Source organism: Phacochoerus africanus, chromosome 14 (assembly GCF_016906955.1).
Source record: "Phacochoerus africanus isolate WHEZ1 chromosome 14, ROS_Pafr_v1, whole genome shotgun sequence".
Taxonomy (NCBI): Eukaryota; Metazoa; Chordata; class Mammalia; order Artiodactyla; family Suidae; genus Phacochoerus; species Phacochoerus africanus.
Genome location: NC_062557.1, coordinates 23,538,490 through 23,556,249, shown reverse-complemented (window position 1 = coordinate 23,556,249; position 17,760 = coordinate 23,538,490). Strand labels below are relative to the sequence as shown.

Below are 17,760 nucleotides of genomic sequence, written 5' to 3'. Positions count from 1 at the left end.
TCAGGGGTCCCCTAAGGCAGGCTGAGCCTTGAGACAAGAGGAGGGGATCAGGGGACCCACCCACCCTTTCCCTGTCCCCTCTATCCCAAAGAACTACAGGCTCCGGAGAGTATGCAGCATTTATTACAAAGCCAGGAGATAACAAATGGCCCAGGGCGGCGGGGGGAGGGTACAGCCACAACACCTCAGACACAGGACAAGGTGCGCACACAGACAGACCTGCTGGGGGATGCATGACCCCAAATACCTAGGTTGCAATGGCGTCTCCCCTCCTTCCAGTCTGATCTATATACACTGCAGGAGAAGCAGGTGGGCAGGGGGCCGTTAGGATCTGCCCCTCTGGGGTGCAGACCGCCCGACTTGAAGCTGAGGTCAGACCGTGCAGGCTTCTGTCTTGTGCTTTAGATGCCTCGGTCGCTCCTTCCTGTCTGTGCTTATCTGAGGTGAACCTCACGCCGCCACCTCTCCCCTCGTGGCCCCAAGCAGACCCGACCCCCGGGCCTTGCGAGGGCAATTCCTGGGTGGGGGCGGGGGAGAAGGGAGTGAAGCGCTCACAAGACTCACAATGCAAACGCCGCGGTGGGAGGGCAGGGGCTGAGGCTGCCCGTGGCCCCATCATCTTTTCCACAAGATAATTGATGCAAAGGCCACGCACACGGGGTGTGGGGAGGGACATGGACTAGCTATTCTCTACACAAAGTTTCCACGAGAGGAGGGCATAAGGGAGATGCCATCTCTGCTGCCCTCTTGCTCCTCAGAACAACCAGGGCAGAGACCGCATTTGTAAAAGGCACTGTCATAGCACTTCTCTGGACATTCACCAACACTGGGGGGGCGGGGGGCAGGAACTGGTCGGGGTCAGGGCAGGACAACAGCAAAGATGGGGAGAGAAAGAGGGTGGACCCCATACACAGCCGGTTAAGAGCTGTGCCTAAAGCTTTGGGGGTTAGTGGGGCCCCCCAATACCCCTTATGCCTTGGGAAACAGAGGGGGCGGGGACAGAGGATTACCCAGCCCTAAGTGGCCCCTCCAACCCACCTCCGGGCACCCGCCAAAAGAGAGCAGAGCAAATTACACACGACCCCTGAAAAAGGAACACCCCATCCCCCACACATACACACACACATAAAGTTTGTTTCCTGTGGCATTTAAATTAATCTGGTTGGTCCATAGAAAATAAGTATGTATATTTGGTTTTTCCTATGTACATATATATATAGATTTATTTATAAAACCCATCCCCCACCCCTAAGGTGGGAAGAGCTGGGGAAGTAGAAGAAGTGGAAAAGGGGGCCCAGAAAAAGTGGAGGGGTAGAGAGGCTTGGCTGGAAAAGTAGGAAGAGGGTCCCTTTCCTCAAGTTAAGGGGGGCACAGGTGCTCCGTTGACAGTCATCTTGCGCCCCCTGCTGGTGGAGGATGGTGTCTGCAGGCAGTTCGAGGTGCCCCCATTGGCAGCAGTGGTGGCCCCACTGGCTGTTGCAGGGGGAGTGGGGGAGGTAGGGTGCGGGGCAGGGGGGCCATGGGAGCTGGGAGAGCCATGGGAGGGGGTGGCTGGGCTGGGCAGGGAGGAGGATGTGGCCGGCAAGGTGGCAGGGCTGGGAGCCTTGTCGCTGACTGACTCACACTCGGATGCCCCGCTGGTATTGGTACCCTCGGAGGGGGTGGGTGCTGTGGGCAAGGTGAGCCGCTTGCAGGCCGGCTGGACTCGGTACTTGAGGGGGAGAGGGCCATTCTGCAGGGAAGGGACGAGGAGGGAAGTGTGTCAGGAGAAAAAGGCTAACGGGGCAGCTGCCCACCTTCACCCCACAGCGCCCAATCAGGAAGAAAGGAAGGGTCTGGGCCTTGGAGACAGGCCGGGGGCGGGGAGGAGAGGAGGAGGCATGCAGAGACCCCCGAGAAGAAGACCAGAGGCAGAGAGAACAGAGAGAGGGAGGCCGAGGAACAGGAGGCAGCGTTCACGCCCCCACAGCCACCCCAACTGGGAGGCGGCATCTGCCCAGTGGTCCTTTCCTCCTCCTCCTCCTCCTCCTCCCGAGTGTGGGAGGCCACTGGTGAGACAGCCGCGGCTGAGCCGGCGTGGCAGGCCACCCTGGACACGCCCAGCTCCTGCCATGAGGGATGCACTGTGTGTGGCCCACATGAGGGCCTAGGAGCCCCTGTGGGCCCCGCGCCAGCGGGCAGCGCCCACCCACTCACCCTCCGCCAGGGGTAGATGTAGGCGATGTCCATGAGGGTGTAGTACTCCTTCAGCGGCTCGTCCTCGTAGAGAACCTCCACCTGCAGGAGGAAAGGGAGGGCGGCTCGCGGCTCCAGCCGCTCGGCCACGAGGCTCCAAGCCAGGAGTCCTGGGGGGGCGGGAGGTGGGGCCTTGGGGAGGGTTTCCTTGGGGAGGGTGGACGTGCAGCTGGGCCCTGGTGACTGGGGTTTCGCGGAGGATTCAAGTTCCCTGAGTGGTCACAAGGGCACTCCTACAGCAGGTGGGAGAGGATCCCCCATCATTAACAACCCCCATCCCAGCCACCCACACAGCGGTGCGGTGCGGGTCCCCTTCTATCTCTGCCACGTTCTCCCGAGGAGCCAACAGGCAAAGGAAAGGCCCAGGTGAGAAGGACCTTATAGAGCGAAGGCTCTCACTGGGCTGCGCAGTGGAATCACCCAGGGAGCCTCAACAACAACAACAAAAAACCCACACCAGTGCTTGGATCTCCAGAGATTAATTTAACTGGTATGACATGAGTCGAGGGTTTTTTTGCTTTTCAGTTTTTTGTCTTTTTAGGGCCGCACTCACGGTGTGTGGAGGCTCCCAGGCTAGAGGCTGAATCGGAGCTGTAGCCACCAGCCTACGCCACAGCCACAGCAACGTGGGATCCAAGCCATATCTGCGACTTACACCACAGCTCACGGCAATGCCGGATCCTTAACCCATTGAGCGAGGCCAGAGATCGAACCTGTGTCCTCATGGACAACGGTCAGATTCGTTTCCTCTAAGCCATGACGGGAACATGAGTCAAGTTTTAACCTCAGTGGGCACACCCCACAGGATCCTAACATGTGGCAAAGTGTGGGATCCACTGAGTCAGAGCCTCCACAGCCAACCAGCAGCCCCGGAAGCACCTGGGAGCTCGCTGGAAATGAAGAATCGACTCCATCAAAATCCACATTTTATTTTAACGAGCTCTCTAGGGGGTCACACCACATTCAAATTTGAGAAGCAATGTCCAAAAGCCCCTTGGGCATTTCAGACGGGCCCTCTCACAGCCAGGTGGCCCCAGACAAGGCCCTGCATTTTTATACACACACCTCTGCCATAGTTCTGAGTGTGCAAGCACGTACATACACACCACCTTGGCCCCACGGCCCCCCTCCCCCCAAATCTTGTTTACAATCACCCTCTACGCAGGCTCTTATACAACCAGGCAGGCCTGGGTGACACCCAGGCAGCCTCGGACAACGGCTGGGATGCAAAAATTGCCAGACACCTCCACACATAGACACGTTTTTCACAAGGGCCCAGGGACTCACCTTGTACTTGCTGGGCACGTCCATCTTGTTGCGGAGAAACTTTGCGAGGTGCATGACGGTCATGGCTGCTGGGCATCGCAGGAAGCGCACCCCTGTCTGCTGGGGGAGAGGGACCCGAGGGCTGGGGTCCACCCCAGGCACGCTCCCCCAGCCTGCATCCCACTCCTGGGCAGGCTCAGCACTCACCTTCTCCTTGTCGCCATCCCCGTTCTCCAGGGGGCCCTTCTTCTCCTCCCGGTCCCTGCAGAGGGAGAGAGAATGAAGCAGGGAGACCCTAGAGTGGGCAGGATCTGCCAAGGCACACGCCTCGGAGGTCCCCCCAGGGGAACGGAGACAGCTGGGAGAAGGGACCCAGCCTAGGACCCCCGAAAGGACCAGGTGTGGGCCGGACTTGCCTGACGCCTTCGTAGAACTCGATGGAGAGGCTGACAATCTCGTCGTCGCTCAGCGCCCCCTTCTCCTGCTCCAGGACCTCTCCGCGGTCCTCACTGGAGCCGTTGGGGACTGAAGGAGAGAGGGCTGAGGGCTGAGCCTCGGACGGGGGACGGAGCCCCACCAAGGACCCGGGATCTCGGAGCTCAGCGAGGTGAGCCCAGCCACTCCCCGTGCTGGGAAGGCGGCGTTGGGGGTGCCCAGCCTTCATGCCTCGGGCAGCGCCACACACTCACCGACCCCAGGCCCAGGAGCATGAACTCGCGACACACACGCGCGCGCGCATGCCACACACACACACACACACACACACACACACACACACACACACGCTCTCTCACTCACCCTCTGTCAGGGGGTATGCAGCATAGAAATCCCGTCGCCGTTTCATCTCATCTGGAAGAGAGGAAGCAGGTTGAGGAGGGAGCAACAGGGGGGACAGAGGCAGGAGGACAAAGGGCGTAGGTACCTTTAAAAAGCCCAGGGACCAATTTGTAGACGATGTCTTGAAGGGTTTTGTCAGATCTGGAAAAAAGCGCACAGGGGCCTGCCTGTCAGCAACCACCTCACCCGGACCCTTTAGCCAGGGGCCCCCTCTTCCCACCTCCTTTCCTGAGATCCAGGGCCCGGGGTGGGGTCCCCATCAGCCAGGTCTCTACCCCTCCACAATTTCTCAGCCGGAGACATCCCAGAGGGAAGGAAGCAGACTTGGTCCACACCTGGTGCTCCTCCCACACCTGGCACGTTGGCCTCAGGGAGCAAGGAAAGCTCAGGCCCGAGGGCAGCTGCCCAGAGGGTGGGGCGGGGGCAGGAGGCAGGGCCCACCTGATGCTCAGCAGCGGCCGAGTTTTGTGGACCTGCACGTCACACATGGGGCAGTACTTGTTGGTCTCCAGGTAGCGCACGATGCACGTTTTGCAGACTTGGAGGGTGTGGAGAGAGGAGGAAGAGTCAGAGTCCTCTTCGTAACCCAGGACCAGCCCCAGGCCCCCGGGTCAGGTCTGGGTACCCCCTCTTCTCCACCTTGTTCAGGCCCGTTCAAAGCCCCAAACACACGGTCCTGTTTTGCACAGATGGCAACTGCCCCTTATCATCCATCCTTGGGCGAGGACAGATCGTGTGTGTGTGTGTGTGTGTGTGTGTGTGTGTGTGTGTGTCTGTGTCTGTGTGTAGCCAGGGTCATGTACCACACAGAAGGTGAGCCTCAAGTCCCAAACCCCCCACCGCTCCCATGGAGTACAAAACAAGAGCCAACCTATTAGATACCTCCCAGCAGCCTTGCCCCCCAGCCACTGCCCGTAATGCATACCAGGGGCACCTGCTTCTTCGGGGGGTGCGATTTCAGCCACAGAGATTCAAGGAGAGAACTGAGAACTTCTGGGCTGGACCCTCCAGTCCCCCTTCCTGGGCAGCCTCTCTGAGACCGGGACCCTTCGCAGAGGCCCCCCCCACGCTTGAGAAGCAGCCCCTCGACCCAACTCACAGGAATGCAAGCACTCCACGATGGTAGTGGCGTCGATGAAGTACCCCCCGCAGAGGGCACACATGAGGTGAGGGTTCAGCTCGGTGATTTTGATCCGTGTGGTCCGATGCATGATGCTGGGGTGGGGGCAGGGGACTGGGGAGCGTCACCCTGGGAAATAAACGTGGAGTCAAAAACCTGGAGATGCAAGAGCCCCTTCCATGCTCCACTCCACCTGCCCCGCCGGCAACATCTGTCCCTGAGCCCAAGGCCTCTCCTCTCCCTTCAAGGCCAGACCGGGTGCCTGTGTGGGGCTGCTTCTTTCTGGCCCCCTCTGAGTGTCCCCTGGGTGCCTGGGGCTCTGGAGAGTCATGTGACCTTGAGCGACAAGGTCAGGTTCCATCTCAGGAGCAGCGGAAAGACTGAGGTTAGACCATAGGAAGTACTATCAACTCTCCAGAGGATGTGGGGAGGCCAGAAAATGGAAGAGAACAGTTTTTAAAGATCTTCCCGGATCCCAATCCACATCCATTCAAGTGAATTCACTAGGAGCTACGAGGAAACGTAGACCCCTGACTGGGTCTTCCTACTCCATCCTCCCCTCCTTCCACCCCCCACTCCTTCCCCAGCAGGTCTTCCCTGGAAATGTTGTGGGAAGGGGGCACAGCACTGCTGTGCATCCGGCCCCGGGGCTGCCCTCTGCAAATACATCATAGGCGGACCACACAGGTCCGCTCGGGCGGGAAATACTAAGGATGGTCCTTACATGCCTCAAGTTGGGGGCGAAAAAAGCTCCAGCCCAAGCCCAGGGCCAGGTGTGAACTTGGAGTCCTAGAAAACCCAGTGTCTTCTAGGGAACTGCAGAGAGCCTGAGTGCAAAGAGCTTCCACAGGAAGCCGCCACTGTGCCCCGGCCAAGCCCGCCGCACGCCGCCCCGCCCGGGCACACGCAAGGCATCTCCCCACGTGGGCACTGTCACCCACCCGCTGTCTCCTGTCCGCAGCCTGGCCACAAGCTGGCCAGTGACAGACCACAGGCTCTCAGAGATGCCTGCCAAGGCCAGGCAGAAAGTTCTCTCCGCAGCTCACTCAAGCGCCCAGCCAGGCCCTGGCAGGGTCCTGGGAGGTCAGGCAAAGCCCACGTCTGGACTGGCTGAGGTGCTTATTCCTTGGTAGAGAAATCAAACCTGTCCCCAGAAGGGGTGGCCCCTCCCTCCGCTTTCCCAGAGGAAAAGCCCAAGGAGGGGGGCTCGGGAGGGCGGCCAAGCCCCCAACAGGTTCTTTACAACCTAACATCCTTCTCTCCTTTCCAGGAAGATTTCTAAAGCCAACACACTGGGTTTTCTAGGACCCGAAATTCACAGCTGGGATCACCAGTTTCTATAGAGACCCCGGGATGAGTTTGGCCAAGACCCAAACAGCCAACAGAGGCTGGCCAGAGACTCAAAGAGATGGTGAGACACAAAGGCCATATGTGGGAGAGAGACCAAGTGGCAGGGCAGCCGGGGTTGGGGGGCGGAGGGGCACGACACAAGCAAGCCCAGAGCCAGTGGCGAGCCGGTGGCCAAGACCCGCGGGCTCACTCGGCCCGAGGGAGGAAAGGGGTTCCCGCTCCACACTGGGTGGCCTCAGCCAGCCCTCCCGCACCCTCCCCGCACCAAGCCCCTCTTCACAATCATGGAGAAGCCTTGCTGCCTACTATACTGTTTGGCTGTTTCCATAGTAACCCTGCCCCTGGCAAGATGCCCAAATATTATTACAACCATCCAGAGGAGGGGAAGATTCCAAGTGGCTCACTTGCTGAGCATGTGTGATAGCCGTCGGATATGTACACGCCGCTGAGCCTCCACAAGGACTTCACGTGACTACCTGTCTTGTGTGTGTGCAGGTGTGCGCGTCCATATCTAAATGAATCTCTACATGTGTGTGTGCATAGGAGAAACAAAACATTCTGGGGTCTAATAATGTTGAGGGTCCAGTTTGCTATAGGCAAATCTCATGCTTTCTTCTGTCTCTCTCTCTCTCTCACACACACACACACACACAAGCGCACAGAAACACGTGGGCACTTCACACTGCCTTAGCCACCTCATTCACATGCTTGCTGTTTTCAAAACAGTTGCTCTTAAGAACTCCCACCCAGGAGTTCCCGTTGTGGCTTAGTGGTAACGAAGCCAACTAGTATCCATGAGGACTTGGGTTCAATCCCTGGTCCCACTCCATGGGTTAAGGATCCGGCGTTGCCTGAGCTGTGGCGTAGGTGGCAAAAGGGGCTCGGATCCCGCGTTGCTGTGGCTGTGGCGTCATAGGCTGGCAGCTACAGCTCCAATTTGACCCCTAGCCTGGGAACTTCCATGTGCTGCAGGTTCAGCCCTAAAAAGACCAAAAGAAAAAAAAAAAGAGAGAGAGAGAGAGAGAGGAGGCCCATTCAATTCCTACCAGGCCAGCTGCAGCCTCAACACACAGGAGCTCCTAGGCAAATGGCTGTGACCCTTATCCCCTTACTTCCAAGGCATTTATGAGAATTCAGACCAAGACTACCCTGTTCTGGGTGCCCAGGTGAAGGAAAGAGCTGTGGTGCTGACTGAATGAAATGCTCTCCCTAGGAGTTCCCATCGTGGCACAGCGGAGACAAATCCAACTAGGAACCATGAGGTTGAGGGTTCGATCCCTGGCCTTGTTCAGTGGGTTAAGGATCCGCCATTGCTGTGGTTGTGGTATAGGCCGGCAGCTGTAGCTCCGATTCAACCTCTAGCCTGGGAACCTCCATATGCCGTGAGTGTGGCCCTAAAAAAAAAAAACAAAAAAAAAAGAAAGAAATGTTCTTCCTTCTCCCTTTAAGAGCCCCCCTGCCACACTCCCTGCTCCCCCCATCTCATCCCCAAGGGCCTCACAGACTGTTACCTCTGAGGCTGCGGGTGGGGAGAAGCACTGATTGGCTCCTCACCTGATTGCCATGGTTACCTGCAGGGCCCTGCCAGCAGGTGCCAAGAACAACTGTAAACAGGAGCTCTGTTCCCTCACTGCACCCACTCACCATCTCTCTCCCCCTACGAGGCCTCGGGGCCCCATACCTGACACCCAGTTCCTCCCCAGCTGGAACTGGCTGGACCTCCAGTCCCCATCACTTTCGGGAAGAATCTGAGGGGGAGAGAGACAAGTCCCAAGAAGCAGAAAAAGGAGACAAGGCCCTTTGGAAGCGGCCCTGTGGAGCTCTGGGCGCTTTCACGGTCAGTCCCAACCACATCCTCAGAGTGGACCTGGGCACAGTCTCCCACCCCCAACTCCTCCCGCAGCAGGGGCCAAGTCCATCAATATCTTCTGTCCCCAAACCACTGTCTTTGCAAGGGCTGTCCCGCTGGGACAGCCCTTGCTCCTGGCTTTGGCGATAGCAGCCCTGGGTTTTGGCGATAGCAGCTGGAAAGGAGCTTGATCAGCAGCACCCAGCACCCAACTTGATCTTGCCATCCAAGTCTGGCATCTGTCTTTCCCTGTCCTCAAAGCCCCCTACTCTTAGAGACCACCCTCCATCTCTCTATTCTAACCAGTCTTTCTCTGGAAGCTCCCCTCAAAATTTAGGCTTCTCTTGCTGTCAGGTTGTTTTCTGTTTTGTTTTGTGCTGCTTAGGGCTGAATCCATGGCATATGGAGGTTCCAAGGCTAGGGGTCAAATCAGACCTGTAGCCACCGGCCTACACCACAGCCACAGCAACACCGGATCCTTAACCCACTGAGCAAGGCCAGAGATGGAACCTGTGTCCTCATGGATACTAATCAGATTTGTTTCCGCTAAACCAAACCAACAACAGGAACTCCTGTCAGTTGTTTTTTGGGTTTTTTTCCCCCCCTGGAGAAAGAGCCAGTCTTTGGAGTTCTCCTGTGGTGCAGCAGGCTAAAGATCTGGTGTTGTCACTGTAGTTGGCTTGGGTCACTTCAGTGGCATGGGTTCAACCCCTGGCCGGGGAACTTCCCATGCTGCAGGCATGGCCAAAAAATAATAGATAGATAGATAGATAGATAGATAAAGAGCCAGTTTCTGATAAGCCAGGTGCCCGGCTACAGCATTCTTTACTCTGCTTTCCCTCCACATGAAGTTCGCTTAACTCCCTCACTAGAAACTCTCCAAGCCTTGGGAAGAATCACTCAAGGTCGCATGCAGCCATCCGGAGCTGCAGATGTGGAAAGGACCTTAGAAAGCATCTTGTCCAGTCCTTTCATTTTACAGATGAAGAACCTCAGAAAGAAGTGATTTGTCTAAGGTCACAAAGTCACCCAGTGGCAGACCCAGGACTGGACACAGCCTGACTCCCATTCCAGGGCTCTTTGCACACTGGCGCCCAGGCTGGGCCTCCCACTCATCTAAGGAGCCGATAAGCCTGGCCTGGCTCCACTGAGGCAGGCAGAAGGTAGAAAGACACTGGGCTCCGCAGAAGACCAGTCCGTGAGCTGTCTGGGAGGGGCCAAAACATAACCATCAGCACACCTTCTTGCTTTGAATTAGGAAGAGGGGACAGGAGTTCCCCTTCATGGCTCAGCGGTAAATGGAGCCGACTAGGATCCATGAGGACGCAGGTTCAATCCCTGGCCTGGCTCAGTGGATTAAGGGCCCCAGCAAAGTTGCTGTGAGCTGTGGTGTAGGCCAGCAGCTACAGCTCCTATTCTACCCCTAGCCTGGGAGCCTCCATATGCTGCGGGTGTGGCCCTAACAAGCATAAAACAAAAATAAATAAAAATTTAAAAAAGACAGGGCAGAGGCTGATGGCTCACCTGACTTCCCAGCTACAGATACGGAAGCAGGCTCCATGGAAGCTCAGTGAATGTACCCAGAATGTACTGGGTCCGGGGTTCCATAGGACGCCATTCCTCTCCCAGCTGTGTAGGTTCAATTCTGCAAGCCTGTGTATTCGCGCGCGCGCGCGCGCGTGTGTGTGTGTGTGTGTGTGTGTGTGTGTGTGTGTGTCTGCTTGGGACACTGTCAAACTCTCAATGTTTCCTGTTCCTTGACCTTGGGTGGAGGATCTGCTCCTCTCACCAGCAGTATCAAGAGTCCCCAGTGTCTTGAAGCTGGGCCCACCCTACCCTCTCTCCCCTCCCCACCTCTCAGCTTCCTAATAACAAAGACAAAAATCCAAAATATACACAGCTACACTGCCAGATACACACACACACACACAGCCAGACACGCTCCCCTCCATTTCTCTCTCACGCTAACAACACACAGGCCAGACAGACACTTGCTTGGCCAGACACACACAGACACGCCCCATCTCACACACACAGCCAGACCAGAGCCAGGTCCACGCTCGCCAAGATGCACAGGCCACCCCCACCCACCCTAGAAGCACACTGTCTGACATCCCTGCCTGAAACCAGAGCTGCAAACACACACTAACCTTTTGTGCATCCCGTGTCTACCCAGGGTAAATTATAACATAAGTCTTCCGGCAACAAAGGCTGTGCAGCTCCCAACCTCCACTCTGGGGGCCTGAGGCTGGAGGAGTGGGGAGGGCATCCAACCTGCACAAAGATGTAACCTCTTCCTATTCACGTTCTCTCCATTCCCATGGCAACAGCTCCATCAACCAAGATCTCCCAGGCAAGACCAGGAGCAGCAGACAGCAGCGCCGCGCCCCCACCCCACCAAAGACTTCAACTTGAACATCACCCAGCCACACTCCATCTGGATCCCAAGTCCCAAGTCTCACCTCAGCCCTGTTTCCTGCCTCTTTCCAAAGACAGCTCTAAGCCCTCTACCCCCAACTCCAAACCAGGAAAGCCCTGGGAAAAACCTCCCACCAAAAAAGCTACAACAGAGCTGGCTTTATGCTCCTTCTCCAAGTACTGACACCTTGGAACAGAGTGGAGACGGGAAGAAGAGAAATGAGAGTTTCAGCAACAGAAACAAACTGCAAGAGGCCCAGAAAAGGAGGCATCAGAAAGAAACGGGAGACAATCAGGAGACCCCCTCTTCCCAACCCCACCCCAGACCGGGAGTCCTGGAGGGACAGAGGCATCGCGGCGCGGGTGGGGGTTCTCTGAGAGACAAAAGACCAGAGCGGAGCGCGAGGAACCGCTTCCACAATATTTACAGGCAAATGCACCATCCCCAGGCCCCCCTCTTTCCCTACCTCAAGCCATCCGGAGCAATTCTGGGCAGACGGGGGCAGTGGGGGTGGGGGAGAGGCGTGCCTGGGCCCCCCGCGGAGACAGGAGGGGCAGGGGTGTCTGCTGGCCCAGGGGTCCCAGCCCCTCAGAACTAGAAGCAGGAGGGCCTAGGAGGGGAGGGAGCAGCCAGGCCCCCGCGTGGAAGAGGAGCCAGTCCGCCAGACCCCTCTGGCCTCCGCGGGCGATGGAAAACATCTCCCCCACCTCCCATCTACCCCTCCACCTCGGCTTCCCCAGGAGCCTAAGTCGCAGGATCCGGGACCCCAGTTACTGGGTGGCCGCTCCTACCTTCCCTAGAGCCAAACTTTCGGCGGGGCCCAAGGAGGGGTGTTCCGGAGAAAGAGGCTCCTCCGAGGTGGTTCGGGGGGAGGGGGCGGGGCGCCTAGTCCGGGGATTGGGGGGGGGAAGGGACCAGCTGGGGGAGGTGCCGAGAGGACCGAAGCCCCGCGGGGAAGAGCGCCCTCCCCCGGCCCCGCAGCCATCGAAAAGCTCGTCCCCTTCTTCCCCGCGTCAAGTCCTCGCGCGTCCACGACGCCCCAGTGCCCACGGAAGAAGCCGAGAACGGCCCCCTCGCCAGAAAGGGGTCGTGGGGGAGAGCCAGGGGCTGCTCCGGCTCATGGGGAGGGCTGGAGGGGCTGAGATCCGCCCCAGCGCGGAGCCCCGAAGCCCCTGTGGCTGCCTCGGACCCTTCCCCTCGCTACCTCGGGTGCAGGGTCTAGGGGGGCTGCGGCACAAAGAGGTGGTGGTCGACGGAGACGCCAAATCATTAAAAGGGGGAATCCACTTCGGCCATCTTGGAAGGGAGGAAAAGGAAAAGGGGAGAGAAAAACGGGAGAAAGAAAGGCGGACGGGGCGAGCTAGGAGAGGGGCCGGCGGGGGTGGGGCGGAGACCAGAGACCAGGCCCGGCTCAGAGCCTCCCCCACCCGGGTATGCAAAGGAGGAGAGACCGGCCCCGAGTCCCAGTCCGCAGATGGTTACCGGGGAGAAGAAGGAGAGGAGAGGGGAGTCTGCGTCCTCTTACCTGGGTTCAGGGTCCGGTGGGTCCCGGGGAGGGGGGATGGGAGGGAGGGAGGGAAGGGAGGGGAGGGGGGGCCGCAGCCGTGTCGCTCGCTCGGGCGGCGGGAGGGGAGAAACACACGGTAAGAAAGGAGTTTGTGAAAGCGGCTCGGGGTGGGAGGGAGAGAGGGGAGGGGAGGGGACGGAGGGGGGAGGGGAGGGACTGGGGCTCGGAAGGGGGGGGAGACAAAATGGCTTTTTTTCCTCCCGACTAGAGTAGGTCCCGCCCACTACTCACCCACGTGACCTCATTCCTTCAGGGTGTTTGCAGAACGGGGAGGAGGGGGGAAGGCTACCGCGGCTGCCCCCCCACCCCCGGGTGCCGGGCCCCCCAAAACTAGGACACGACCTCAGCCTTCCCCATCTGCCCCTGACCCTGGAGGATGACTCCTCTTCTGTGTTACCCGCCTCAACCAACCCCTGCCTTCAAAATGTGGGTGCCCCCCACCCTCTGACCCTGCGATCCTCGCCCCTAGCTGGGGCGCCTGGAAAATGGTGAGATGAGGATTGGGCTGAAATGTGGCTCGCTCTGCGGTCCTCCACGCCTCGGCCTCGACCAAAAGGCGCGGTGCTCGGGCTGGGGACACGACGCCCCTGGCCACGCGTCCAGATTATTTTCATTCACTCTAAGTGACACTCCCTTGAAATTAATAACTGCATGGGTGAGAGCGACCGTCTCCTCCCCACCCCCTACGTCCCCTCCGCGACGGATGGCCCGCTCGAAAACGCTGAGCCCGGGACCCACCCCGAGGGAGAAAACCGACGAGGCGGGGACAGAGGCAGAGGCCTCAGGCGGGGGGACGTCTCGCGGCTGGGGCTCGGGTTGCTGAGATGGAGGCTGGCGCCCCCGGTGTGCTTGGACGAAGAAAGGAAGGTAACCCGGGCCGGGAGATAAACAGAAGACTGCACAGCTCTGGCTCCGGGACCGGGACACGATAACGGGCTGAAGGCAAGAGGCCCGAATCCGAGTGCACTAGAAAACGAGGCGCGGGGCCTTGGAAGTGGGCCCGCGCTTTTTCCTGCTAGGTACTGATTCCCGCATTTTTCGCCCGCGCGCGAATCGCGTTCCTCGCTTTGCATAGTTGGTGCGCCTCGCTCGCCCCGGCAGCGGGAGGAGCCCGGTGAGCGCAAAGGCGGCTGGTATTCGCCGACTCCGACCGTCGCTCCGGGCTCCACCTCGCGCTCGAGCTCCGGTCCCCAGAGGCTCCTGCCTGGAGGAGAGAACGAAGGGGAAGCTTGGAAAACCTGGGAACAGCAGCAGAGGCCGGCGCCAGGGAAGCCGATTGGTACTATGTTATTGGAGACTACAGTGGGCCTGCTTCATTACGACTGTCGATTCGCTTATTCCTTATTCAGAATTTATTAGGGAGGGTCTTTATGTCGGTCGCTACAAAGAGCTCGATTATCCGTCCAGAAGCGCCATTAAGCTCACTGGCGGTGGGTGGCTCGAGTTAGGAAATTAGGAAACGAATCTTGAACAAGCATCGGACCGCCTGCCTCCTCCTCCTCCTACCCTCCTCGCTCGCAGCCCAGGCAGATCCAAAGCTGGGGACTCCGGACTGAATGCTTTCACCCTTTGGCTGGCGACCAGGAAATCTGCGGACCCTGGCCGCCAAGTGACCCCAGCTTCAGCCTTTGGCCCACGCCCGGGGTGGGGGCGGGGTGGGGGGAGAGGAAGGGCGGGAGAGATTTCCGCCCAGAGCGGGTGGTCTGAGAACCCGCCCGAACAGGGCCAGGGGAGGATTCGGTCACCTGCTCCCTTGTCCTTGGGTGCGGAGACCGGGAGTCTGCCACCCTTCATGGAAAGCGGGCTCTTGGCGTGGGCATGCCCACGGGTCCCTGGGGCAAGTGTGTTGCAGGCATCCTGGACTCTGCCGGGGAGGTATCCTCTTCGTTCACCCTGCGGGAAGAAGAGTACAGCAAGGACTCATTTGCCGCTAGAAGATCCAGGCCGGCAAGAGAAACCTGTAGGGGCTTTTCAGGAAGAATTCGGTCGCACCCACAAGCCACAGGGAGCACCCAGGGGCAAACCGGGATGGGGGTGGGAGGATATCTGCTACAGGGAAGAGGGCTGACATCCCTCTCAGTCCCCACTGGGGCCTTTTCACTTGGACTGCTGTCCAAGAGGACCCACCATGTTCACTGGAGGTCCCTTCACTTGTTCCTTAGACAGTTATTAAGTGCCAACCACCAGCAAACTGCAAGATAGAAGGAGCATACTGAAAACCCCACTACCCGAGAAAACTAATTATTTCCAGCCTGAGTGACCAGTTCCCACATCCCTGGCCTTTTTAGCTTACTAGCTTATCAGGAGAACTTTTTTTTTTTTTTTTGTCTTTTTAGGGCCATGGCCACGGCATATGGAGGTTCCCAGGCTAGGGGTTGAATCGGAGCTGTAGCTGCCGGCCTACACCACAGCCACAGCAACACAGGATCCAAGTGGCATCTGCGACCTATACCATAGCTCAGGCAACACTGGATCCTTAAATCACTGAGCCTGGATCCTTAACCCACTGAGCGGGGCTAGGTATCGAACCCGTATCTCATGGTTACTAATTGGGTTAGTATTAGTTGGGTTCATTAACAACTGAGCCACGATGGGAACTCCAGGAGAACCCTTCTTTTTATATTATTATTAAATTTAATGTTTTATTTTAGATATTTTTATTTTTTCCATTATAGCTGGTTTACAGTGCTCTGTCAATTTTCTACTGTAGAGCAAGGTGACCCAGTCACACATACATATATACATTCTTTTTCTCACATTATCATGCTCCATCGTAAGTGACTAGATATAGTTCCCAGTGCTATTACAGCAGGATCACATTGCTTATCCATTCCACAGGAAAGAATTTGCATCTATTAACCCCAGGTTCCCAGTCTAAACCACTCCCTCCCTTTCCCCCTCTCCCTCCCCCATGGCAACCACAAGTCTGTCAGGAGAACCTTCTAACCAAACCTTTCTCACATCTGAAGTTCTCTAGTTTCCCCAACAAAGAAGCACCTGTCATGTGCCATTGTCAAATACAGCTCTAGGCACCGGGGCGGTAACCTGATGACCCTGGATTTTGCCCCACAGGATGCTCACAGGCTGGTGGAGGCAAGCTGCAGGGTTACACAGCCTGTCCGTTTAGCTTCCATGGGCACCGTGTATACCCTGTGTATACCCACCCCCATTGCCCCCCTAGGCCTGCAGCAGCAGTAAGAGTAGGTGAGCATTGGGGAAGGCTTTCAGAAGAGGCTTCCTTTGAGCCTTGTCTTGAAAGGAGACCAAAGTGGAAGGAAACCGCTTAAGAGGGTCCTTTGCTTAGCTCCTCCATAAAAATGGAGGCTCCCTCTCCCAGCTCAAGGGTGCACCTCTGCACTGGCAAAGCGATGTATGCCCAAATTTCCCCTCTCCTATGCCAGTTGTAGTATCTCAGGAGGTCATCCAGCTGACAAACTTTTCATCAGAAGAGTCACTGTGTCTGTCATAGACTAGAAGCTTCCAGAGGGTAGCAACTCAGGAAACCTAGGTAATTGTTTCTAGCACATGTACCGAGAGATACTGTGAGAAGACCTCCTGGAAGATAGTAGAGGAAAGCAGCTCCTTCAGCGATTTTATGACAGTCTTTACCTCTGTGTCTTTTACTCCTTCTCTCTCCCCCAAACAATGTCCTTTGTCACATTCCGCTTCTATTTCTCCAACCTCGTCCCCACATCTTTATATTTCTAGAAAAACAAACAAACAAACAAAAGCACCTGTTTTGTCCTTGATGCTTTCCTTTTTCTCATGCTTGTCGTGTTAATTGCTTCTCTCCCCCATCGCCATTCCTCTGGGTCTCCCATTGACCCCGCCTGTTTCTCTGTCATATCCCCGCTTTCTGTCTCTCTCTGTATAGGACAGCTGATCTCCTTCTCACCTTTTTTTTACTTCATCCCTCAATTTGTTACTGCCTTTGTCGCTCACACTTTCTTCCTTTCCAAATGTAGTATTCAGAGAATGAAATATCGATTGAGGCAGATAAGGGAAAACCGCCCAACCTCCAAGGCAAATTCATTCTTAATCCTGTGAAAAATGCAACCTGAAACGTATTGTACAGTGAGGCAAAAACCTATATGTCTTTGCCTTCCCTGCAATCCTGTTGGGGGCCGGGTGGGAGGAAGGTGGCGGAGGGAAGTGCTGGAGAAAGTATCCACTCCTTAACGAACAACATCGAAGTTTCAATCACAATGACCCTCGGATTTACTATAGAAATAGTATTGTTTCTGCTGTTTCAACACAAAATCTGGCTTTGCAGTGTTTGTGAGAATAAGGTTTTTCCTTTTTCGAGAGGGAAAAACAGAGCGTCCCTGGGTGGGCTCGAACCACCAACCTTTCGGTTAACAGCCGAACGCGCTAACCGATTGCGCCACAGAGACTGCGATGGCTAGTGGTGAGCTGGTGGCCAAGTCAATGGGAGTGAGCCTGCGACGGTGCAAGAATCAGAGCGGAAACCCCACAACCTTGTGAAAGAAGTGACTTGACGGAAAAAGGGAAGCCTCACGACCTGGAGAGAGAAGCAGGCGGGATGTGCACGCCTCCCCTGCATTGGCTCGGAGGTGGGGTTGGGGAACTGTCACCTGCTTCCTCATTGGGGACACCCAGAACGTCCCTCTTTAAGGTGACCCGAGGTTAGGGATACTTGAAAGTCGACCTGTTGAGAATCCCTCAGAGCAGAACCACCTTCGGCTTCCAAATCTTTCCTTTGCTGCCCAACCCTTGCAGCCGCAGAATACCCAAGACGCCCTCCCGCTGCCCCTCCCCTTGGCAACAGTAAAAATGCATTTTATGGGTGCCTCCTAAATACGAAGCATGTCCGGAGCCTAGCATGGTGACTGGCACACAATGGACAAGGATTTCTGGAATGAATAAATAAGCTTCATGAGTAATATGTCCGACGCGCACAGCGTGCTCTTAAACAACCCCGGGGCCCTTCACTAGAGCGAAAGCCCTCTATCTCGGGTTTCTCCAGCCCACGTGGGCACAGGTTCCAGCCCGCGTCTGGGGAATCCAAGACTGGGTCCACCGCTATCCCAGCTTGCACCGCGACACCGGGCTCTTCCGCACTTACAGTGACTTTTCACTTTGCGATTTCCCTACCT

At 57.0% G+C, this 17,760-nt stretch overlaps 1 protein-coding gene and 1 non-coding gene across 4 annotated transcripts; both read right to left on the bottom strand.

The window, feature by feature from the left end:
• Positions 1–105: 105 nt before the first annotated feature.
• PCGF2 (polycomb group ring finger 2) lies at positions 106–12,739 on the bottom strand. Of its 3 annotated transcripts, none has more exons than XM_047757671.1 (10): positions 12,602–12,739; positions 5,438–5,587; positions 4,780–4,876; positions 4,424–4,479; positions 4,300–4,350; positions 3,918–4,026; positions 3,709–3,763; positions 3,523–3,621; positions 2,197–2,277; positions 106–1,732 (listed from the first exon to the last, which is right to left on the bottom strand). In XM_047757671.1, the coding sequence occupies exons 2-10, from the start codon at positions 5,547–5,549 to the stop codon at positions 1,355–1,357; spliced, it is 1,038 nt and encodes a 345-aa protein (XP_047613627.1). In that variant the 5' UTR covers positions 5,550–5,587; positions 12,602–12,739; the 3' UTR covers positions 106–1,354. The 3 variants fall into 3 exon arrangements, with proteins under 3 accessions (XP_047613627.1, XP_047613629.1, XP_047613628.1); XM_047757673.1 differs by having other exon boundaries at positions 3,523–3,618; positions 12,602–12,735; XM_047757672.1 differs by lacking the exon at positions 12,602–12,739 and adding an exon at positions 12,281–12,403.
• A 4,224-nt stretch (positions 12,740–16,963) lies between these two features.
• Positions 16,964–17,037, bottom strand: TRNAN-GUU (transfer RNA asparagine (anticodon GUU)). Its single transcript has one exon. It is a non-coding gene; the product is annotated as a tRNA-Asn (tRNA).
• Positions 17,038–17,760: the final 723 nt, after the last annotated feature.